At 46.9% G+C, this 25,297-nt stretch overlaps 2 protein-coding genes across 2 annotated transcripts in view; both read right to left on the bottom strand.

The window, feature by feature from the left end:
- LOC143961839 (uncharacterized) overlaps nucleotides 1-25,297 on the bottom strand; it is a 299,153-nt gene that overhangs the window by 215,916 nt on the left and 57,940 nt on the right. The window lies entirely within an intron of this gene.
- The window catches only part of LOC143964380 (NACHT, LRR and PYD domains-containing protein 10-like), a 53,537-nt gene that overhangs the window by 27,999 nt on the left and 241 nt on the right, over nucleotides 1-25,297 (bottom strand). Inside the window, exons 2-4 of the mRNA XM_077474096.1 lie at nucleotides 22,049-22,348; nucleotides 15,253-15,300; nucleotides 4,146-5,850 (exon numbers count right to left, since the gene is read on the bottom strand). Coding sequence (XP_077330222.1) covers nucleotides 4,146-5,850; nucleotides 15,253-15,300; nucleotides 22,049-22,348 — 2,053 coding nt within the window. The remainder of the gene's footprint in view (nucleotides 1-4,145; nucleotides 5,851-15,252; nucleotides 15,301-22,048; nucleotides 22,349-25,297) is intronic.

Consider the following 25,297-nt stretch of genomic DNA (forward strand, 5'->3'; position numbering starts at 1 on the left):
TGCAAACCATCAGACCCCCCTCTGGAAGAAGAAACCGATTCCCGATACGCAGCACTCCAAAAATGCAGAGGAAAAAGCCATTTCATATGGGCTTCATATGCAGACAAGCACACTTCTGGAACAATGAACCTAACAAGTTGAATGACACCAGACGGCGACCATCCACTGGCCGACGCCCCCTACGGTAATATTTTACCGCTTGCCACACCAAAAAATCCTTAGTGCCATCCCTGCGACCCAACAACTTGAACAAAAAGGCCAACCTCGCCAGCTTACTATTCAATGCCAACACCGAAACTCCCATCTCCACCTTCTGACCTATGAGATACAATACCAAGAACCCCTCATCACCTTCAGCTACTGTCCCACACAAACCATGGACCAGACCGAACCACTCCTCCCAGGTTTTTGAATACACTGACCAGGTAGCCTCACTCATCGACCACCGAATCAGCATCACAGTCACTCAAGGCAATCTGCCACAGCTGTGTCGGACAAGGAACTCCCAGTTGCACTGCTCCCGGAGCCAACAATCAAACTTGTCCCACTAAAACCGGGAAAGAGCATTGGCCAAGGAATTAGTGCCTCCCGGGACATGAAAAGCATATACAAAAGCATTGCAACGCAAACAAGCCAACACCAAATGCCTCAATAAACGCACAATCAATGGTGATGACGCTAACGCGCTATTGATAGCCTGCACGACAGCCATATTATCGCAATTAAAATGGATCTTCTTGTTGCAGAACTGAGAACCTCAAAGCTCCACTGCAAGGACAATCGGAAACAGTTCCAAAAGTGGCAAATTCCTGGTAAACCCAGCCTCTCGCCATTCCAATGGCCATGGCCCCGCACTCCACTGCCCCCAAAATATGCACCATAACTCGCCGATCCCGCGGCATCAGTAAATATCTCCAAATCAAAACTGGACATAGTTTCAGACATCCACACGGACTTGCCATTATAAGAATCCAAAAAGGATTCCCACACTCACAGATCTGCCCTATGTTCCCGTGTCAGGCAAATGTGATGCCCCGGAGCCTGAACCCCCACTGTAGATGCCGCCAGCCAGCGGTTAAAAACCCTGTCCATCGGCATTACCCGAAAAGCAAAGTTGAGTTTTCCTAGCAGTGACTGAAGTCGAAAGAAAGTATCGAAAGACGTGTATGGACTCATTCATCAAACCTCCAGGGATAGGACAAATCATGGATCAATCTAAACTTGTTGGGTTCCTTCTTGGGGACCACCCCCAAAAGAGAAACCAATAAATTATCCAGCCGTGAAGAGGCAGAAGGACCCGCCATGCGGCCCAGCTCAACCTCTTTTGCTAATTTTGCGGACACCACTTCCGGGCTAGCCAATGCCAACCTAAAATTGTCTGAAGGTTGGGGGGGGGGGTGAGTAAGCCTACACGGAATATGACAACCCTCGGTGAATCCCAAAGCCAGCAGTTCTGTTGCCTCCCTCTGTGGATACCTACCTAGAAACAGATGCATCCTTACTACGCTCACCAGAGTCCTCCCTTTTTCCCGCAAGCTCCCCCGTTCTGCCCTTGTCTCTTTGTGTACATCTATTGAGAGAATGGGAGCCCCCGCAGCTTGAGCACTCGTGTTTAAATTCCCTTCACTAAACGCCCAACAACACCCCTTATGTTTGTTTGCCGACCGTCCAGAGGAAGAAGATTCTCTGGCCCCTGACTGAAAAATGAAGTCCCAGCCCGCACCGAGGTCATGAGCCGCATCCAAAGAACAATGTCTTTGTGGTCCTAGCACAAAGACAGGCATAGGGCCTTGCGTTGACGGAGCTGCTCATCGTACCTGAGCCAGGCTGGACCCCGATAAGCGCAATAAGCTTCCCCGATCACATCCAAATAGCAAAAGAGTGGAGAAATGGCACCCTTTCCTCTATAACACTAGCTAAAATAGCAAATGTCTGAAGCCAATTTGTAAACGACTGAGGAATAAGCCTGTATCTCCTCTTCTCCTCCTTCTCCTTCTTACTGTCATCTAACTTACCTCTATCCAGATAACATTTTTCCAGCGGAATCAGGGAAAATTTCAACGTACTCACCCTTCCAAAAGTTGTCCTGCACTTCCTGCTTGAGGTGTGCTCCCAGCGGCCCCTCGAAACAAATGTACACTTCACATTTGGCCAAATCCGCCAAACTAACCCGGTTCCACCTCCTTATCTAGCACCTTACCTTATCCGCCGTACCATCCTCCTACTGGCACTTGCGCCACCCCCGCTCCCAAGACAGTTGGTGCCCCTGGAGCTGCTTGTGGCGGATTGGACAATGTCCAGGTCTCTGCTGTTAACGTGCTGCCAGCCACCACCAGAGGCCCTGGTACACTTGTACTCGCATCAGGATGGGGGACCCAAGCCACCATGGTCAACTCAGGCCGCCATGGGTAACCCAGAACTTGGCCAGCTGCCACAAAATGTCTTTCAAACCCGGCAATAGCTGCGCCAGATCCTGCGTGCCAAACCCTGACCTCTCAGAATCCACCGCCACCCCAGTCCCTGACACAGAAACACCATTCAACACCCCCCGAGAAACCATACCCCCAACCACAATCACACACATGGAAGACAAAGAGGGTTGTTCTAACAGCCGCTTACCAGGCTGCCACAGAATTGAACGTCCATGAGCCATCACTGCACTCTCCACCGCTGCTGACACCTCCACTGGCTCCTCTATATCTTCCAGCTCCCCTTCAGATAGGGTAACATCCTTATGATCATCCATGCTGCCCCAGCCTGTTGCACCAGAAGTCCGATGGCCACCACTGCAGCCACCCGTGACATCACCACTAGCCATTTTCCAGGAGGGCTCAGGCTGTTCCCCATCATTGACCAGCCGGGCACTCGCCCCTACTAGGTGGGATGAAGCCGCTGTCCCCTCTCCATTCACCGTCCGACCCCGGACCCCACCAGCTACAGTGCCGCCATCAGGCCCCCACTCTCCCACCGGCTCTGACATGGCAGTGACACCGGCTGCTCCAGGCACCAGGCCAGTTTTCTGAGTTTCTGAGGTTGTCTGTCCCCCACCGAGCTGCCTGGGTGGCCATGTAGCCTTTTTCGGTCATCGCACTGTGAAACTGACCAGTCATTGAGGGATGGGCCATGCCGGCCCTCTCCGCCCCATCCTGTGAGTCCTGTGCAGGCAGAGTATTCCTCCCGGGCTGCACTGACACCGCGTGGGACCAGCATTTCTGTGCAGGGGTCAGAGGGTCCCTGGAGGCAGCCTCCATGGGGCACCTAAGGCGGCGCTAACCCTCGTGGTGACTGCCCCGGCTCACTTTCTCCACCCGTTCCCCATAAAACACTGAACAACCCTGCTTCTTAGACCCTCCCCCTTCACTTTGCTCCCTGTAACCAAGCCCCATTAACCCGGTCATGACGGCTCTTTGTAAAACATTTATTCTATTAAAACAGCTTCAAACATTGCACTCACATAAGCTCAAATCAATGAAGCCTAGTGTGTACAAGGGCTAAATGTTTTGCTTTTGGATGAGCAACCTAACAGCTAGCATTTGGTTCAAATTTGTGTTCAGACCGAACACTCAGCTCATCCCTACTGACCATGCCTCTGCCTTCTGTCCTGCCTGAAACATGCCTTCTTGGTAGTAAGCCACTGGCCACATCAAACTTTTCCTCCTGCCAGTTGTAGGTTCTTGTGCCCCACTAGCTGTTGTTCCAGTTTGCTCCTCTGTGGTATCTTCACCCGGCACTTCAGTAATCTCCTCTGCAGTCCACAAGAGCCCCCCTCGGCTAAGTTGCCTCCTCTCTGCCAAGTTACCTACTAGAAGTAACTGTTAAACTAGACTCTTGGCCACCATGCCTATTTGTGCCCTTTACTCCCTGTTACCATTTTCAAGGGTTTTTGGACTAGAGCTGTCTCATCACTTCAGCCTCTAACCGGGTACACGATAGCATTTTTTCAAAATGTCCTGATGTTGACAAAGCCAAAACTCCCAATTTCACTCTATAAAAGAATTTACCTCTATAAAAGGCTTGGCTATTTTCGACAAAACATTATTTTGGATTTTGTTTGGCATTTGGTTATTATGATGTTGTCACGGTCACTTACCAAAGTTTCTGACATTGGTGTAGGGATGACATATGATATTGTCATAGTCACTTACCAAAGTTTCTGACATTTGTGTAGGGATGGGGACAACATCTCTGCATACTTGGGTCCCATTGTAAGATAGGTTAATATGAGAGACTTAAAACTGTCACAAGTGTTTAAGCAGTAGCTCAGCTCTTCTAAACAATTCCTGTATGAACCGGAGTAGTCATTCAAGTCCCCTAATTCCAAACCTGAAATATAGGTCATAATTCCCTTTATGAAATCCTCATCCTGAGTCTCATACAGGCAGAGAATGGCCTCAGCAATTTTAAAGTACGAGCTCTGTCCCTGAAACCATTTTTTTATTGCACGTCTATAAGGGAAGGACAATTTAATTTTCGTTGACTTTGAGAACTCTTTAACCACCTGTTGATTTAAGAGTCCAAACAGGAATTGCACAGCCACCGTTAAGTGTGGGTGATGTTTGCAGAGTGATGAGAAGGAGTCCTCTTTACAGATCTCAGGGAGAGAAGGGTCTTCTTCGTTATCTCCAGACTCACGCTCCAGCCCATAGTACAGAGCAGCAAAAAACTCCTGTACACTCAGGTGGACAAAGCTGTAGCAGGTCTGGTTGTCAACATTTAGGTGGAAGATGTTCTCATTCAGAAATACAGATTCAGCTTCGGATACAGAAAGTCCATGTCTTTCCAGATCTTCTTCCTCAAACAAGATTTGTTGGTTTAGGACTCCTTCTTTAGCTAGAGCACACAGCTTCTTCAGGGAGGTATGCACGGGAAGTCCCCGGCCATGATACTTTAGTAAACTCTTCAGGTAGAGGAGATAGAGTGAAGTGGCTGTTTTGCAGGGATTTAATTCACAGTCCTTTTCTATTTCTTGTTTCATTACAGTGCATACAATCCAGCATATCATAGGGACAGCACACATGGTCAGCAGAATGTCGTTGTTTTTTATCACACTGAGAACTTTATCTGCTTCGTCTTTATTTTTAAAGAAGCTGTAGAGAAAACGGACGCGGTTTTCCCCTGTGAATCCGAGGATCTCCACACAGCGTGAATCTTCGATAAATGTGTTCAGCTTCTCCAGGGCCAGCGGCCTTGTGGTGATGATCAAATGGGATTCTTTGAGGATGTTTTTCCTGAGTAGATTTTGAAGAAGTGTCTCCTTGTTGGTTTCTTTAGAAAGATCCTTCGAAATCTCAGACTCCTGCTCTACAGTCAACTTAAGTTCATCAAAACCATCAATTATAAAGAGAAGATTTCTGTGATGTCTGCGATCCTTCAGAAGCTGCTCCAGGTAATCATCTGAACATTGTGGGCAGCAGACTCTGGATAAAAGTCCCGCGAGGCTTACATTTCCAGTGACTTTGTTGATTTTGCTACAGCTCATATAGAACATAAACTTGTCTTGATAGAGATTTTCAGAAGCCCAGGCCAGCATGATCCTCTTGGAGGTCATTGTCTTACCGATGCCGGCTGGTCCTTGTAACACCACAATTTTTGGGACAAAATTGCATTCATCTGGATCAAACAGAGCCTGGATTGTGGTTGATGAACGTTCAGAAGATTTTATCTTCATGTTCTCTAGATGTGCCCTGCCTGAAGATGTTATGTCATTCTTCTTTCCCATTTTATTCTGGGGTCCCTTTATCATAAGTAAATCAGTATAGATATCCTGTAGATTAGTGGCCTCCCCTAACCGGGAATTGTATTCTCTAAACCGCTTTTCCTTCACAGATTCCATATATTCTTTCCTCCATTCTGTTTACAGATAAAAGAAAAATGTTACTTGGATACATAAGAAACAGCATTTGGAAAAAAAATCTTTATATAAATGTAACATCCATGTCTTAAACAGGGCTGATAGTAAATTTAGCTGCTGCTGGGTTGTAACTAGCCTGGCTGATTTGTAGTTTGTTGCTTGTGATTATTTGGGTTTTCTCCCAAGCCTGGTTCTACCTTTGGTTCCTCCATTTTGTCAATAGGTGGCACTGTTGCTTTTGGCATTAGTATGATGAATTACAGTGAGTCTAGGTTATGAATAAGCATACTTTTCTCAGCCAATCAGTAGGAATTACTTTGGTCGCTGAGGATGCTGGGAGAGAGTACATATTTGGAGGAAGTCAGGTAATTTGGGTCCTTCCACTCAGACTGTGGTCTGGGTTGGGTGTGTGAGGAACAGTTGCAGCTGAGTAGTCCTGAAGCCCGAGGCCTAGCAATGTGCTCGGGGGCTCTGCCGGAGAGAGCCTGTCTGCTACCTGGATTCTAGACATGTGCGATTCGTTTCATACGAATCTCAAATTCGTAGGAATTTCCCTAAATTCGTAAGTTCGGGAGGATCCAAAATACAAATTGCCGTGCGTCCAAATTTTGTACGAAATACGAACTTTTGTTTACGAATCCCCAGGAGGAGGTCAGCACAGCACAGGGATGGTGGGAGCCCCTCATCTAATGAAAATTCGTATTTCGGATAGGAAATTCTTCAACGGAATTTCGTATTTCGGATAAAAACCAAACTTCCATCAGCATCTACTGTCATATTGAGGTATATTTTTGCCTTTAAATTCATCGTAACGAACGTTCGTACAAGTTAATGAACCTAACGACAATTCGTATTTCGTACGAATTGAAATGGAATTTCGGACACGAAATACGAAGTACGAATTAATTTTAATACGAACCGTAAGGGAACAGAACGGAACAAATTTATTGACGGCGCCCATGTCTACTGGGTTCATGGAAGAGGATCTGCCAGACAGTAAGAACCTCTTGTTGCCTGGGGGCAGGCAGAGAAAGATGGAATTCTTAGATGAAGTACCAGATGGAGTACCTTCATGAGCCAGGAACTGTGAAGAGGCTGGGTAATAGGGATGAGCCGAACACCCCCCATTTCAGTTCGCAGCTGAACATGCGAACAGGCAAAAAATTTGTTCAAACACACAAACACCGTTAAAGTCTATGGGACATGAACATGAATGATCAAAAGTGCTCATTTTAAAGGCTTATATGCAAGGTATTGTCAAAAAAAGTGTTTGGGGACCTGGGTCTTGCCCCAGGGGACATGTATCAATGCAAAAAAAGTTTTAAAAACATCAGTTTTTTTTCGGGAGCAGTGATTTTAATAATGCTTAAAGTGAAACAATAAAAGTGAAATATTCCTTTAAATTTTGTACCTGGGGGGTGTCTATAGTATGCCTGTAAAGGGACACATGTTTCCCGTGTTTAGAACAGTCCGAGAGCAAAATTACATTTCTAAAGGAAAAAAGTAATTTAAAAGTACTCGCGGCTACAATGAATTGTCGGTCCGCAATACACATAAAAGTCATTGAAAAAAATGGTATGGAATTCCCCCACAGTCCATTACCAGGCCCTTTAGGTCTGGTATGGATATTAAGGGGAACCCCGCGCTACAATAAAAAAATGGCGTGGGGGTCCCCCTCAAAATCCATACTGAAGGGTCTGGTATGGATTTTGATGGGAACCCTGCGCCAACATTTTTTTAAAAATGGCATGGGGGTCCCCCCAAAAATCCATACCAGACCCTTACCCAATACGCAACCTAGCAGGCCGCAGGAAAAGAGGGGGGACAAGAGAGCACCCCCTAACCATACCAGGCCACATGCCTTCAACATGGGGAGGGTGCTTTGGGGTAGCGGCCCCCCTAAAGCACCTTATCCCCATGTTGATGGGGACAAGGACCTCATCCCAACAACCCTTGCTCAGTGGTTATGGGGGTCTGCGGGTGGGGGGCTTATGGGAATCTGGAAGCCCCCTTTAACAAGGGGACCCCCAGATCCCGGCCTCCCCCCTGTGTGAAATGGTAACGGGGTAGACATTTACAGGCGGTACAGTTGTGTAGTGGTTAGCATTCTCACCTAGCAGTAAGAAGGGTCGCTGGTTCACATCCCAACCACGACACTACCTGCCTGTAGTTTGCACGTTCTCCCTATGCCTGCGTGGGTTTTCTCTGGGTACTCCGGTTTCCTCCCACAATCCAAAGACATGCGGGTAGGTTAATTGGCTTCTGTCCAAAATTGGCCCTAGTATATAAATGGGGACCTTGAATTGTGGGCTCCTTGAGGGTAGGGACTGATGTGAGTGTGCAATGTTTAGGGATAGGGACAATTGTAGACACTCACTCAGGTTGAACTGGATGGACTGGTGTCTTTATTCAACCTTACTAACTATGAAACTATGAAACTACTATTTCACAAAAAAAGTGTGAAAATGGTAAAAATGTCAAGACACAGCTTGGGACAAGTCCTTTATTAAAAAATAAAAATGTCCCACGAAGTCCATTCATCTTCTTCTTCTCTTGCTCCGACGGACCGAAAAAAGCAAAAACAAAAGCCTCACGCTATCATCAATCTGCCTCCATGGGAGGCACACGCCATTATTACCGGCCTCTCAGATGACAGCTCTTTTATAACTTATGGCGGGGCCACAGGGTGACGTTGCCAGGTGACCCTGCCTCCTCTGACGCACAGGGACATTCCTATGTCTTCCCAGTAACGTCACAGGGGGCGGGGCCACTCGGTTACATCACCGGATGCCCCCCCGACACTATGGGGAAGCCATAGGGATGTGCTTTGTGCGTTAGAGGGGTGGGTCACCCGGCGACGTCATCGTGTGGCCCCACCCTCAGTTATAAAAGAGTTGTCACCCGAGAGGCCGGTCATTACGGCGGGTGCCTCCGATGGAGGCAGATCGGTGGCAGCGTGCAGATTTTTTTTTTCTTTTTCGGTCCGTCAGAGTGAGAGAAGAAGAGGAATGGACTTCGTGGGACACTTTTATTTATTTTATTTTTTTTATAAAGGACTTGTCCCTAGCCATGTATTGTCATTTTTACCATTTTCACCCTTTTTTTGTGAAATGGTAGGGGTACAATTGTTACCATCTCACATAGTGGGGGAGGGTGGGATCTGGGGCTCCCCTTGTTAAAGGGGGATTCCAGATTCTGATAAGCCCCCCGTCCGCAGACTCCCACAACCACCGGGCAAGGGTTGTGGGGATAAGGCCCTTGTCCCCATCAACATGGGGACAAGGTGCTTTGGAGGGGGGGCGCTACCTCAAAGCACCCTCCCCATGTTGAGGGCATGGGGAGTGGTACAGCTCATAGGGGGGCACTCTCTCGTCCCCCCCCTCTTTTCCTGCGGCCTGCCAGGTTGTGTGCGCGGATAAAGGTCTGGTATGGATTTTTGGGGGGACCCCCACGCCATTTTTTTTAAAATTTTGGGGCAGGGTTCCCTTTAAAATCCACACCAGGCCCTTCAGGTCTGGTATGGATTTTGAGAGGAAACCCTATGTCATTTTTTTTATTGTGGGGCGGGGTTCCCCTTCGTATCCATACCAGACCTGAAAGGCCTGGTATGGAATTTTTGGGGGACCCCCACACAATTTTTTTTTATTTTGGTTTGGGGTTCCCCTTAATATCCATACCAGACCTGAAGGGCCTGGTAATGGACTGTGGGGGAATCCCATGCCGTTTTTTTTTATAATTTTTATGTGTATTGCCGAGACCCGAAAATTCATTATAGCCGTGAGTAGTTTAGTTTTAAATGACTTTTTTTCCTTTAGAAATGTCATTTTGCTGTGGTACTGTTCTAAACACAGGAAAAATGTGCCACTTTACAGGCATACTATAGACACCCCCCAGGTACGAAATTTAAAGGAATATTTCACTTTTATTGTTTCCCTTTAATCATTATTAAAATCACTGCTCCCGAAAAAACTTTGTCAGTTTTTAAAACTTTTTTTTGCATTGATACATGTCCCCTGGGGCAGGACCCGGTCCCCAAACACTTTTTATGACAATAACTTGCATATAAGCCTTTAAAATTAGCACTTTTGATTTCTCCTATAGACCCCAAATTGTTCACTATTCGGCAAACACCCGATGTTTGAGTCGAACATTGGGCTCATCCCTACTGGAGAAACATCAAGGGTAACTAATACAAGGAAACTACACAGTGCTGTGAATTTTGTTGCTATAGAATAAGAATGAGCTCAGGCGTGTTTGCATGCTCCATGTGCAGAGCCCGCCAGGAAGTCGGCGCAGCGCTGCACTAATCACAGGCAGTGAGACATTGCCAGATCTCTGCAGCCTCATATCGGGGCAATGTCTCTTGTGATTAGCGCAGCCCTGCGCCGACTTCCTGGCGGGCTCTGCACATGGAGTATGCGAACACGCCTGAGCAAATCCTTACTATAGAAGACAGCTGTGGCTACATAGGTACAGAACGTTGGATGCAGGCCTAAGCAGGGGCGGACTGACCATTTGGCCACTCGGGCACTGTCCGAGGGCCCCGGGCCACTAGGGGGCCCCATCAGAGTTGCCAGCTTCACTGAAACCAGGGACAGTATGTAAAAATCTGTGTTTTTTTTTTACATCTGTCTCTGAAATGTCCCTTACCGACATCCTTTTGGTCTAAAAATCCTGAGATTATAGCTGCCCCACCTCTCCAATGCCTTCTCAGCCAATAGAAACATGTCTGTGTATACTGTGTATACATGTATGTGTATACTGTGTGTGTGTATACTGTGTGTGTGTATACTGTGTGGCCCCATAATCTCTGATTGCCTGGGGGCCCCATAATCTCCTATTGCCCGGGGGCCCCATGAGTTGTCAGTCCGCCCCTGGGCCTAAGGCCCTTGTTCTGTATTGCTGTCTACCTCTGCAGTTATTTTTGGAATCTGCTGTGCCTTTTGCAATTTTGTTCTGGTGTGTCCTGTGCCTTATTCCACTCTCCTACATTTTTTTTTTTCAGTTGTGAGCAATGAACTCACTTTTGCATTCTAAAAGTGACTGGCGCCCATTTGTTCTACAAAATGTCCACACCCAGCATGCCTAAGAACCAGCACCCTGAGGTGAAATGTCAGCCCTCCCTTATGACGGGGGATACTACATAAATACATTGTACTGTATATCTCTAGTACCCATTAGTGCCTGCATTATAGAACAGTACCTTGTAGATGAATCCAGGAGCCCCAAAGCATGTGGAACTCCAAAACACAAATACCAGCTTTAGGTTCTGAATGATCATTATGATGGACTAGCTCACTGAACCATGGAAAGTCATGGGAGGTGGATATTATGCCACGTACACACGATCGGACTATCTGGCGGACTTGGTCCGGCGGACTCTCCGCCCTTGTGTGGGCTCTGGCTGACTTTTTGTTCCCAAAGTCCGGCAGACTTAGAAAGAAGTTTTGACTCAAAATGGTCCGCCGGACAATCCGCCCGTCTGTGTCCTAGTCCGCCGGACTTATGAAATGAATGGACTTGCCCGCACACGGAGAAAAGTCAGTTCATTTTGAACGTGGCTCCAGGTAGACAGGATGTAGCGAAGGAAGTCAATGTCACCGCCTCCATCGGCGAGATTGACACCTCACTGTCCCCGTCACCTGGTATGGATTTAAAGGGGAACTCCTATGCCGAAAAAACGGCGCGGGGGTCCCCCCAAAGTCTATAGCAGACCCTTATCCGAGCACGCACCCCGGCCGGTCAGGGAAGGGGGTGGGGACGAGTGAGCGCCCCCCCCTCCAGAGCCATACCAGGCCGCGTGCCCTCAAAATGGGGGGGTGCTTAGAGGAAGGGGGCCCTGCGGCCCCCACCCCAAAGCACCTTGTCCCCATGTTGATGAGGACAAGGGCCTCTTCCCAACAACCCTGACCATTGGTTGTCTGGGTATGCATGCCGGCGGCTTATCAGAATCCAGGAGCCCCCTTTAATAAGGGGGCCCCCAGATACTGGCCCCCCACCCCATGGGAATGAGTATGGGGTACGACCAGGGGCGGACTGACCATTGGGCCACTCGGGCACCAGGCCACTAGGGGGCCCCATCAGGGTTGCCATCCTCAGTAAAACCAGGGACAGTATGTAAAAATCTGTTTTTTTTTAATTTATTTTTTTACATTTGTCTCTGAAATGTCCCTTACCGACATCCTTTTGGTCTAAATATTCCAAGATTATAGCTGCCCCACCTCTCCAGTACCTTCTCAGCCAATAGAAACATGTATGTGTATACTGTGTGTACATGTATGTGTATACTGTGTGTGTGTATATTGTGTGGCCCCATAATCTCGGATTGCCCGGGGGCCCCATGAGTTGTCAGTCCACCCCTGGGTACGACATACCCCTACCCATTCGTACCCCATACTCATTCACATAGGGTGGGGGGCCAGTATCTGGGGGCCCCCTTATTAAAGGGGGCTCCCAGATTCCGATAAGCCCCCGGCATGCATACCCAGACAACCAATGGTCAGGGTTGTTGGGAAGAGGCCCTTGTCCTAATTAATATGGGGACAAGGTGCTTTGGGTTGGGGGCGCCACAGGGTCTCCCCTTCCCCAAAGCACCCCCCCCATGTTGAGGGCACGCGGCCTAGTAAGGCTCAGGAGGGGGGGCACTCGCTCGTCCCCACCCCCTTTCCTGACCGGCCGGGCTGCCTGCTTGAATAAGGGTCTGCTATGGACTTTGGGAGGACCCCCACGCCGTTTTTTCGGCGTAGGAGTTCCCTTTTAAATCCATACCAGGTGACGGGGACAGCGAGGTGTCAATCTCACCGATGGAGGTGGCAACATTTAACTTCCTTCGCTAGTCCCGTCTACCTGGAGCCGAGTTCAAAATGAACTGACTTTTCTCCGTGTGTGGGCAAGTCCGTTCATTTCAAAAGTCCGGCGGACTCCCGCCATAGTCCGGCGGGTGGTCCGCCGGAAAAGTCCGGTCGTGTGTGGGCAGGTCCGCTCGTTCGAAAAAGTCCGGCGGACCTCCGCTGCATAATCCAGTGGTTTGTCCGCTGGATAGTCCGATCGTGTGCACGCGGCATTAGAGTTTGGGATTCTCATGGATATGCACACATACACTTTGTTACCAAAGTATTAGGACACCTGCACTTACACACTGTGGCAGAACGTTGCCCTGCCAGGATCTAGAAAGGGGAATGTAACCCAGAATTCTCAACCGGATGAGTTGAGGGGCTCCAAGAAGCATGTAACATGAAGAGGAAACTGGCTTTTCAGTTTCCTCCTTTCTTACAAAAGTCCACTTTGGGACGTGGAGCTCAGGGATTTCTCAGAGTTCCGGGTGGGATGCAATCCCTAGTCCTGGGTCCTGATTTTGAGAACAGTAATGCCCCGTACACACGAGAGGGATTAAGTCTGACAGACCTCCAAAGGAGTTCCGCCGGAGTTCCGACGGAGTTCCGACGGAGTTCTGGCGGACTTTTCGACCGAACGGACTTGACCACACACCATCACACCAAACTCCGACGGAGTCGAACGTGATGACGTACGACTGGATTCGACGTAGGAAGTTCATAGACAGTAGCCAATAGCTGCCCTAGCGTCGGTATTAGTCCGTCGGAGTAGCACACACACGAGCGAATTTTTCGAAGGGGACCGGGTCCGGCGGAGTTCCGTTGGGAAAATTTAAAGCATGCTTCATTTCTAAAGTCCGTCAGACTTTAGCGAAGCTAAAGTCCGTTGCAGCCCACACACGATCGGATAGTCTGACGGACTCAGTCCGTCGGACTTTGGATGTCGAAAAGTCCGCTCGTGTGTACGGGGCATAAGAATACTGATTGGTCAGGTGTGTGTATTGGGCTTTTAGTAGTGACCTGACCGTGGTTCTGGGCTCCACCCCGGCAGATAGATAGTCTGAGTACCAGGAGTCCGGAGTACGGATGAGCTCAGGTGTGCTCGCATGCTCAACATACAGAGCCCGCCAGGAAGTTGACATTGCGCTGCGCTAATCACAGCCAGTGAGACATTGCCCCCGATGTGAGGCTGCAGAGATCGGGCAATGTCTCACTGCCTGTGATTAGCGCAGCGCAATGTCAACTTCCTGGCGGGCTCTGTACGTGGAGCATGCGAACACGCCTGAGCTCATCCTTAGTCAGGAGGGCTCCACGGGGGAGCCAGTGCAGCAAGAGGCTGCTAGCTGTGTGCACCAAGGTGGTCAGTGTAACAGTCTGTAGGAGACAGACAAGGGGCTGGAGTGTAAGGCCAGAGCAGCAGTGCTGCAAGTGAGAGCCAACAAGGCTGAATGTAGATGGACAAAGGAATGCTGGAACCCCTGCGAGGGAATCCTATCTTTGTTTGCTGAACTTGCTTTTAAGAAAAATGGACAAAGTCCTTAAAAAGAAGAACCAGGGAGTGGCGGTGTCCCTAAAGCTCTTCATTTGATACTAGTCCTTTACACACACATGAAATTTAATGGCATCCCAGTCTTAGTCCGTCGGGTTCAGTATTGAGTTGGCCCTTTGCAGCTATAACAGCTTCACCTCTTCTGGGAAGGCCGTCCACAAGGTTTAGGAGGGTGTCTATGGGAATGTTTGACCATTCTTCCAGAAGAGCATTTGTGAGGTCAGGCACTGGTGTTGGATGTGAATGCCAGGCTTGCAGTCTCCGCTATAATTCACCCCAAAGGTGTTCTATCGGTTTGAGGTCAGGAGTCTGTGCAGGCCAGTCAAGTTCCTCCACCCCAAACTTGCTCATCCGTGTCTTTATGGACCTTGCTTTGTGCATTGGTCCAAATCATTTCGTAGAGGGGGGATTATGGTGTGGGGGGTTGGTTTTCAGGGGTTGGGTTTGGCCCCTTAGTTCCAGTGAAGGGAACTCTTAAGACATCAGCGTACCAAGACATTTTGGACAATTTCATTCTCCCAACTCTGTGGGAACAGTTTGGGGATGGCCCCTTCCTGTTCCAACATGACTGCTCACCAGTGCACAAAGCAAGGTCCATAAAGACATGGATGAGTGAGTTTGGGGTGGAGGAACTTGACTGGCCTCAACCCCAATAGAACACCTTTGGGATAAATTAGAGCGGATACTGCGAGCCAGGCCTTCTCATCCAACATCAGTGCCTGATCTCACAAACGGTCAAACATTCCCATAGACACACTCCTAAACCTTGTGGAAGGCCTTCCCAGAAGAGTTGAAGCTGTTATAGCTGCAAAGGGCGGAGCCAACTCAATATTGAACCCTATGGACTAAGCCTGGGATGCCATTAAATTCATGTGTGTGTAAAGGCAGGCATCCCAATACTTTGGGTAATATAATGTATGTGCAGGCACCGTTTGGGCTTTCTATTCGTTTGTGGCAGCAGTTTTTTAGTGTGGTAAGAGGTGCGTTTTTTTTTTTTTTTTAGGTCCATGTTTACTAACCTGGCAATAAGTCCAATATGTCTTCACGTTTTATCTTCTTCAGTTTGTCTGAAAAAAATATTCATACGATTACTATACAAGAAGTAAGGTATGCACAGGAGAAGCATTTAAAGCATTTGTTACCCCAACACTTCATATTCCTGATATGTGGCTGCTGTACCATGTGCTTGTATGCTGAGGTCTCCTGTTCTCTTTGTATTGTTTCCTTTGTGTGAAATCCCTACTGATCCTGTCGGTCCCTCTGCTTTCCTATTAAAAACTGACCACACTAAGCAGGAGAGCAGTTCTCTAACCATGCTGGGGACTCAGGCTGCTCTACTCCAATGATCAGACCTGTCCTGTCACGCCTCCACTGCACAGCCTGTCACTGGGAAGATCAGTGTGGTGCTGTTTCTCCTCCCCCGGCTCTCATGCAGATGAGAAAAGAGGGAATGTGATCACTTGTACCCTAATCTTTTCCCAAGTGTCCCTTCACAGCCCCAGTATCCTCATATCCTCCCCAAGTTTACCTCCACAGCCCCTATACCCTCATATCTTCCCCAAGTGCCCCTCCACAGGGCCTGTACCCTCATGTCTTCACCAAATCCCCCTCCGCAGCCCACGTACCATCATAGCTTCCCCAAGTCCCCCTCTACAGCCCCTGTACCCTCATATCTTCCCCAAGTCCCCTCCACAGCCCCTGTACCCTCATATCCTCCTTGAGTTCCCCTCTACAGGCCCTGTACCCTCATGTCTTCACCAAATCTCCCTCCGCAGCCCCTGTATCCTCATATCTTCCCCAAGTCCCCCTCAGCAGCCCCTGTACCCTCATATCTTCCCCAAGTCCCCCTCCACAGCCCCTGTACCCTCATATCTTCCCCAAGTCCCCCTCCACAGCCCCTGTACCCTCATATCTTCCCCAAGTCCCCATCCAAAGATGCTGTAACTTCAAATATTCACCAAATCTCCCTCCACAGCCTCTGTTCCCTCATATCCTCCCTTAGTTCCCCTCCACAGCCCCTGTACCCTCATATCTTCCCGAGTTCCTCTCCACAGCCCCTGTACCCTCATGTTTTCACCAAATTCCCCTCCACAGCCCCTGTACCCTCATATCTTCCCCAAGTTCTCCTCCACAGCCTCTGTACCCTCATGTCTTCCCCAAGTCCCCCTCCACAGCCCCTGTACCCTCATATCTTCACCAAGTCCCCCTCCACAGCCCCTGTACCCTCATATCTTCACCAAATCCCCCTCCACAGCCCCTGTACCCTCATATCTTCCCCAAGTCCCCCTCAACAGCCCCTGTACTCTCATATCTTCCCCAAGTCCCCCTCAACAGCCCCTGTACCCTCATATCTTCCCCAAGTCCCCCTCCACAGCCACTGTGCCCTCATATCTTCCCCAAGTCCCCCTCCACAGCCCCTGTACCCTCATATCTTCTCCAAGTTCTCCTCCACAGCCTCTGTACCCTCATGTCTTCACCAAATCCCCCTCCACAGCCCCTGTACCCTCATATCTTCACCAAGTCCCCCTCCACAACCCCTGTACCCTCATATCTTCACCAAATCCCCCTCCACAGCCCCTGTACCCTCATATCTTCCCCAAGTCCCCCTCAACAGCCCCTGTACCCTCATATCTTCACAAAATCCCCCTCCACAGCCCCTGTACCCTCATATCTTCCCCAAGTCCCCCTCAACAGCCCCTGTACTCTCATATCTTCCCCAAGTCCCCCTCCACAGCCCCGTAACTTCATATATTCACCAAATCTCCCTCCACAGCCTCTGTTCCCTCATATCCTCCCTGAGTTCCCCTCCACAGCCCCTGTACCCTCATATCTTACCCGAGTTCCTCTCCACAGCCCCTGTACCCTCATGTTTTCACCAAATTTCCCTCCACAGCCCCTGTACCCTCATATCTTCCCCAAGTCCCCCTCTGCAGCCCCTGTACCCTCATATCTTCCCCAAGTCTCCCTCCACAGCCCCTTTTCCCCTTATATCTTCCCCGAGTTCCTCTCCACAGCCCCTGTACCCTCATGTTTTCACCAAATTCCCCTCCACAGCCTCCGTACCTTCATAGCTTCCCCAATTCCCCTCCACACCCTCTGTACCCTCATATCTTCCCCAAGTCCCCCTCCACAGCCCCTGTACCCTCATATCTTCCCCAAGTTCCCCTCCACAGCCCCTGTACCCTCATATCTTCCCCAAGGACCCTCCACAGGCCCTGTACCCTCATGTCTTCCCCAAGTCCCCCTCCACAGCCCCTGTACCCTCATATCTTCACCAAATCCCCCTCCACAGCCCCTGTACCCTCATACCTTCCCCAAGTCCCCCTCCACAGCCCCTATACCCTCATATCTTCCCCAAGTGCCCCGCCACAGGCCCTGTACCCTCATGTCTTCACCAAATCCCCCTCCGCAGCCCCCGTACAATCATAGCTTCCCCAAGTCCCCCACCACAGCCCCTGTACCCTCATATCTTCCCCAAGTCCCCCTCCACAGCCCCTGTAACTTCATATATTCACCAGATCTCCCTCCACAGCCCCTGTACCCTCATATCCTCCCCAAGTTCCCCTCCACAGCCCCTGTACCCTCATATCTTGCCCATGTCCCCTTCTACAGCCCCTGTATCTTCATTTACTTGCCAAGTTCCCAAAATAAATGAATCGCCCATGTCTACTCAACTGATATTGACCAGCAACATCAGCAAAGAGCATTCAGGTTCACCCATGCAGGACATCTCTTGGAGGCCTCTGGATGCCAAGCTAGATATAATGGGGGCACCCCATTAAGGCTTAAAGGGGTTATGGGGAGAGCAGTATATTTCCTTTATAAAAGTTACCCTTATAAAGGCAAACTTTTGCGATTCTGACACTGGTGGCCAACTTTGCTAAAGATAGCAGAGAAAATACTTACCAGTTCATACAATGTCATCCCTCCCTAATACAGAATCTCCCTCATCCAAAAGGGAGGGACGCCTCACTCACTCAGTATTCTTCTATCCTCTATAACAGGGGTCTCTAAACTTTACAGTGGGGGTGAACATTGTATATTTTACAAATATTTGCAGGCCAAAAAAATAAATTTGAAAAATACAATAAAGCGTTTAAAGGAATGAACAGACATGTGCAGAACAAAAAAAAATGTAGTTTCATTTTGATTCGTTATTTCGTTTTGTTTATTAATTTTCAAATCGATTCGAAAAGTTTTCCAATTTCAAAAAGAAATAAAATAAAATAGAAATAAAAAGAAATAGAATCTTTTTTTTTTTTTTTTTTATATATTCCTTTATTTTCTATTCTATTTTATTCTCTTTGGAAATTGGAAAACTATTTGAAAAGTTTTCGAATTCAAAATGGATTTGAATTTCATCCGAATTATTTTTTCTCGTTATTTCGGATTCGTTCAAATTCGGTGCTATTCTAAATCAGAAATCCGGATACATCAAAATTTGTCAGAATTTCAGTTCATAACTAAACTAACCGCACATGTCTAGGAATTAATAAATTTGGAGTTTTTTGTAATAAAATTATTTAGAACAATAAAAACTTCAGTAAAACAAAGCAAAGAAATTCCAAATAAACTTGAGTCCCCCTTTACGTCAAAGTCCCCATCAGTGTCCCTTCTTACATCAGGCCTCAGTCGGAGTCTCCTCTTACACCAGAGGGCCGCGTAAAAAGCTTGCGGAGGGCCAAATTTGGCCCACAAGCTGCAGTTTGGAGAACCCCTGTTCTATAACTATTCTATTGCTGGTGAGTTCAAGTTGTCACCATTGAAATAATGCTAAGAAAGTATACTACTTCCATACAAGGGCAGTGGTACAAGGATTCTCAGCCCACAACTCCCTGCTGCCTGAGAGTGTATCCAGGTAGGTGATTCGAGGCCGCCAAGAGGCCATTTTCCCTTACAGCATGAGCTTCCTGTAGTAGAGATGAGCTATGCATGTTGCATGAAGTCAGCTTATAGAAGGATATATACTAATTATTATTTACCTGGGAATGTAAATAACAGGGTCCAAGTCACCAAATGAGCAACGTATTGGATGTTCTGTGCTGCTTAGAACTTCCTAGGTTTGCTGAGTCTACTGACCATCTCATATGTAATGCTACAAAAGTTCTGTGTATCTTTTACATTATTGACCTCTGCCGGGTTAGCCCCCCCCATATCAAAAATTTTGAGAGAATCTTATGCAGTTTGTTAAATCTTTGTTTACATTAGATCTCACACAGAAGAAGCAACATTAACAGTTATTTGCTGGGGCGGGGGGGGGGGAGGGGCTAACCTGTCATCGGCCCCCCCCCCCCCTTATCAAAAAATTAACCAAAGAGTTAGCTATTTTGGAAGCTATTTGTTAGATCCAGTAAGATCAAGTGGTTTTAACATTAGATCTCACATAATTAGAGACTTAAGTGATTGATGAGGGGTGGCTGGACCCCCTTTATCAATTTTTCTGGCCAACAATCATCTAGACTAATAGATATTTGTTAGATCCGGTAAGATCAAGTGGTTTTAACATTAGATTTCACATAATTATAGACTTATTGAGTGGTTAATGAGGGGGCCCCCCCATATCAAATTGTCTGGCCAAAAATCATCTAGACTAATAGCTATTCATTAGATCCGGTAAGATCAAGTGGTTTTAAGGCTAGATCTCACATAAATTCAGAGATATACCACATCAAAATAGAGATATTAGGAGGTACATATGGACGGGTTGCCCCCCACTCCTTATCAAATTTTCTGGCCAAAAATAATTTAGTCTAATAGATATTTGTTTTCCTCTGGCACTGTGCTTCAGGCTTCACTGGGCTTGGACAAACCTGTCGATTAATGTCCCACATAATTTCAGCATACCTCGGTATGCTCAATGACACTCCTCACTGGTACACTTGAAAATGCTCATTATGGGCTCCGATACAGACTCTAGTATGGATATCCGTGCATCGCTACCAAATAACCATAATATCCCTGTAATTATGGATAATCAAACATTAAAATCACTTGATCTTACCAGATCTAATGAATATCAATTAGCCGGGGTGATTTTTTGGCCAGAAAATTTGATAAGGGGGGCCAGCCTGTCTGTCAGAGAACTCACAGTGCTAATGCCTGTCTCCGTGAAGCAGTGGCTAATTCCCATTCCGCTAATACCAATGGGCATTGTCAGAGAATTCACAGTGCTAATGTTTGTCTCCATGCAGCAGTGGCTAATTCCCATTCCGCTAATGCCAATGGGCATGCGCGGTGTCACCGACAGAGGCGAACGAGTTCCGGAACGTGCGCGTGCAGTCTCGCACCCATACGAACATGTGTGCGCACTCGTGTACCCATGCGAACGTGTGTGCGCACTCGCACATTCACGTCCACCAATCCTGGTGCATGGCGCCATATATAAACATAGTTTCTGCCTGATACCAGTGCTGGATCGTCTTCAGCTTGTTCCTGATCGCTGTTTGACCTGTTACCTTGCTCCTGACAAAACTTGACCATTCTCCTGGATCACCCCTGCCTGTTATCTACCTCTACTGATTATACAGACCTCGGCTTGGATTCCCTACTACAGCTCCACTTCCTGATTCTGTACCTCGCTGCCAGCCCATTGCCAACCTCTGCCTGTCCTTGACTACGAACTTGCCTTCCATTTATGTACCTTGTTGCCAACCTTTGCCTGTTCCTGACGTTGCAGTTGTTCCTGAATACATACTTACCAGCCTGACTTCCGCTGAACAGTTCTGGTGATTAGTCTTCATGCCTTCCTCCGAGAGGATCCTGTATCCCCAAGCTCCAGCCTTCAGCCTGCAGGCATCTGCACCCTTTTGTTGCCTCAGCACTCCCTGTCCCTACTACCAGGGGTTTTGGGACCGGAACCTTGCAAGAGGCCACCCTGCAAGGTACATGCCATTGTCCTTATGTACCACCTAATACCTCTATTTTGATGTGGAATATCTCTGAAATTATGTGAGATCCAATGTTAAAACCACTTGATCTTTCCAGATCTAACGAAAATCTATTAGCCTGAATGATTTTTGGCCAGAAAATTTGATAAGGGGGGGCTAACTCATCCTTAAGTACCACCTAATATTTCTATTTTTATGTGGAATATCTCTGAAATTTAATGTTAAAACCAATTGATCTTACTGGATCTAATAAATAGCTGATAAGGGGGGCTGATGACAGGTTAGGCACCCCCCCCAGCAAATAACTGTTACTATTGTTTCTTCTGTGATCTAACGTAAACAATGATTGATCTAACCTGATCTAACAAACTGCATAAGATTTTTTCAAAAATTTTGATATGGGGGGAGGGGGGAGGGGGGGGGGGGTATGTGGGGCTAACCCGTAATGCCGCGTACACACGACCAGACTTATGTCCGACAGACTTTCGAAGGAGTTCTGATGGAGTTCTGACAGAGTTCTGACGGACTTTCCGAATGAGCGGACTTGGCCACACACAATCACACCAAACTCCAACGGATTCGAACGTGATGACGTACAACTGGACTCGAATAAGGAAGTTCATAGCCAGTAGCCAATAGCTGCCCTAGCGTCGGTTTTTGTCCGTCGGACTAGCATACACACGAGCGGATTTCTCGGTAGGAACTGGGTCCGGCAGAGTTCTGGCGGAAAAATTTGAAGCATGTTCCATTTCTAAAGTCTGTTAGACTTTTGCGAATCAAAAGTCCGTTGCAGCCCACACACGATCGAATAGTCTGCCGGAATCATTCCGTCAGACTTTGGATGTTGAAAAGTCCGGTCGTGTGTACGGGGCATTAGAGGTCATTATTGGGAACCGTAAGAATACATCAATTATAAACAGAAGCTCACCATTTTGTTGGTCTATACTTTCCCGAAGTTTATTTGCAAGTCCAGTTAGCTTAATCCTCTCTAATACTTCACACACGACTTGTAGAGCTCTCTCCTCTCCATATGTTTTTATGAGAATGTTCTCTGTGTCTATCCTGTCTGCTTTTTCTAGTTCTCCTCTGGAAACATTCTTTTCCTCAGGTAAATCAGCGAGCTTGTTCTTAAATTTCTTGAAATTGTATTCTTCCAGATCTTCTAGAGACTCCGAAATAAGATCCCTTGATGTGTATGTCCTCTTTCCTGGGTCACCAGTGGTCAACCCTACAGAGAAGAAACCCAACATTTGTGAATATTTAGGTGGACATAATGGACGGTTCTAAAGTGGCATGCCAGACAGGACTGTGCTACAAGCTGATGTTTCAGAAAACCACAAGCCTATGTTATATAAAAGGGTACAAGAACCTGGAGTACAAATACTGAAGCTTAAAAAAGAACTCCAGTTTTTATTTTATTTAACGATTTTCAGTATTGGATGATTTATCGTCCTGAAATGTCCCTTCTCATGTGCCACAAAGCTCCTTCCTGTCTGTAGTTAAAATTTGCATAAGTGTTCCCTAAAGCTGGCCATAGATGGATCAAAATTTGGCTGGTTCAGCAGGATCCCGCTAAATTTCAGTCCATCTATGGTCATTTCCATTCAAGAGCAGTCATTCTATGTACCAACTGTTTTTTTTATGGGCTTAATGGAAAAGTATGCCTTGATCAGCACTTCAGCTGGGTGGTTGATCAAAAAGAAAAACAATCTATCTATGACCAGTTTAAGTCTTGCTATGTTGGGCTTTATTCTGGTATTTTGCAGCCTCTTGTGCTCAGGAACTTTCTAAATGACATTTTATGACAGACCCCATTAAGAAGGCTCTAGAGTTTCAGGCAGGGAGTCTGATAGCTGGCCAGCCCTGCTGAATTTGTCATTAGAGAGATGGACCAGACTCTGTTCTAGAAGGGTCCTTTTGGAGGTGCTTTACCCCCACCCCCCACCCACTTTGAAGGGAAAGATTCTGCAGGGAAGAGGTTCCATGTGTGTTCTGGCTGAGTACCCAGGAAGTAACAGGCTTTGTGCCTGCAGAAGATGGCTGTACCCTAAAATGTCCCATGCTAGAGTTCAGAGAGTTGCTCCGTTGGTAACAGTGTGCTCCAGGATGCTGAGATCCACCCAGACACTGTCTGGATCTCTGTATCAGACCTTATCCTGTCCTTTCCTTCATCTAAGTTCTGCAATAAAATGTTTAAAGTTAATTCAAGGACTGGACCTGGAATGGATGCTTCAACCATGTGAAGTCAGTGCCTGAGGACAAGGTGGTCTTATGCCCTGTACACACGATCTGACATTATGACAACAAAATCCATGGATTTTTTCCATCGGATATTGGTTCAAACTTGTCTTGCATACACACGGTCACACAATTCTTGTCGGAAATTCCGAACGTCGGGAACGCGGTGACGTATGACAAGCTGAGAAAAATTAAGTTCAATAGCCGGTGCAGCTCTTCTGCTTGATTCCGAGCATGAGTGGAACTTTGTGATTTTGAATTGTGTACACATAATTGGAATTTACGACAACAGATTTTGTTGTTGGAAAATTTGAGATCCAGCTCTCAAATTTTGTGTGACGGAAATTCCGATGGAAAATGTCTGATTGAGCCAACACACGGTCAGAATTTCTGAACAACAAGCTCCCATCGAACATTTTCTGGCGCAAAATCCGACTATGTGCACGGGGCATTAGTATGGACAGAATTCCAACTTGCAAGTTCCAGGCCCTTCTACATGAAGGCATTGTAAAAGAAAATTTTTGGAAAGTCTCTTACTGCCAACTTAGTGGTGGCTCAGGATTCCTAGTTTACACAGGGGCTGTAAGAAAGATACTTCCAGGAGATGGTCATCTCATGTGACTCAACCCGTCAAAGGATTACACTTGTAATGTTTCAGTTTTCAGAACTGCCATCTCTTTTTTTCCAGCTGCATCCTTCTCATCATCATACAGCCTCTTCCACCCCAACCTGTCAAGGACAATTTCCACTGCAGTCCTCAGGACTACAATGCTGAGGTCATGATGTTGGAGCTGTTGCCCATGGGTGGTGCCCATTGGAACATGCAGTCCCTGACCACATGGAAGCGGCAAAGGAACCACAAGACCCCTAGCCCATGGTCTGTGTAGACTTTAATTTCAAAGCAAACTGGAATGGTTACATGATGGCATTTTGAAATAAAAGTAGTAAATAAAAGTGGGGGGCAGTTTCAATAATATTGAAAAGATATTGTTAACAAACATGACTCATATGAAAGGATGTCATTCACATATGATATACATATATATATATAAATCATTGAAAAGGGATAGACTTTCATACATGTGTTATAGATATAATATACAATATGTTCTTCATACGTGTATTATCAAAGCTTCATGTTGGTTCAAGATTATTTGTATAATACATGAGTGTGGAAATAATAAGAACTTAAAGGGGTTGTAAATCCTTGTGTTTTTTCACCCTCTTGGGTTTTAAAACATATATGTTCAAATGAGGATAATTGAGAGCTAGGAGGATTAATGTAATGTGTCTCATAGAATGCTTTTATCTTTTCAATGCTTTGCTGTTCATTAGTAGGGATAGTTTTTGTATTTTGTAGTGAGTTAAAGGAGATAAATGTGCCCCCGTCATAAAAATCAAGTAATTTGGTGACATCATTATCAGACCACCATTGAAAGGAAGTTGCAGAGGAGTATGCTAAGGTAAATCTTGGATCACCAAGGAAGAATGCTCCCAATGGGGGATTGGTGACCAAAGGCCAATCTTTTTTGCATTTATTCCATAACTTTGGGGTCAGACTGTAAGACAATTGCGTTGCAAGATGAAATATGGCACAAGGGAATAGTATTAGACCACTACAGACTTGGAAGGTAGAAGGGTTTGATTGATTAATTCTCAGAAATTAACCAATGTATTGTAAAGCTGGGGATATGCCATTGAGCTGTTTGTATAAGTCTGCTAATAGTGCCATATTTGTGTACCTCCCAATCTATGTGATTGATATAGAATCTTTTTCCCTTATCTAGGAGTTTTATTATTCCAAATAAATGTGTTTATTAAGGATTGAATTTTAGCTATGTAAGTTTTTTTAGATAAGTAAAGGAGTTTTGGAAGAATCAATAATAAGTTTTATTTACTAGAGATCAAGTCTTGAAGATCCCACCGCCAACAAGAAGAA

Source organism: Lithobates pipiens, unplaced genomic scaffold (assembly GCF_037356315.1).
Source record: "Lithobates pipiens isolate NorthernLeopardFrog02 unplaced genomic scaffold, aLitPip1_a1.2 Scaffold_8, whole genome shotgun sequence".
Lineage (NCBI taxonomy): Eukaryota > Metazoa > Chordata > Amphibia > Anura > Ranidae > Lithobates > Lithobates pipiens.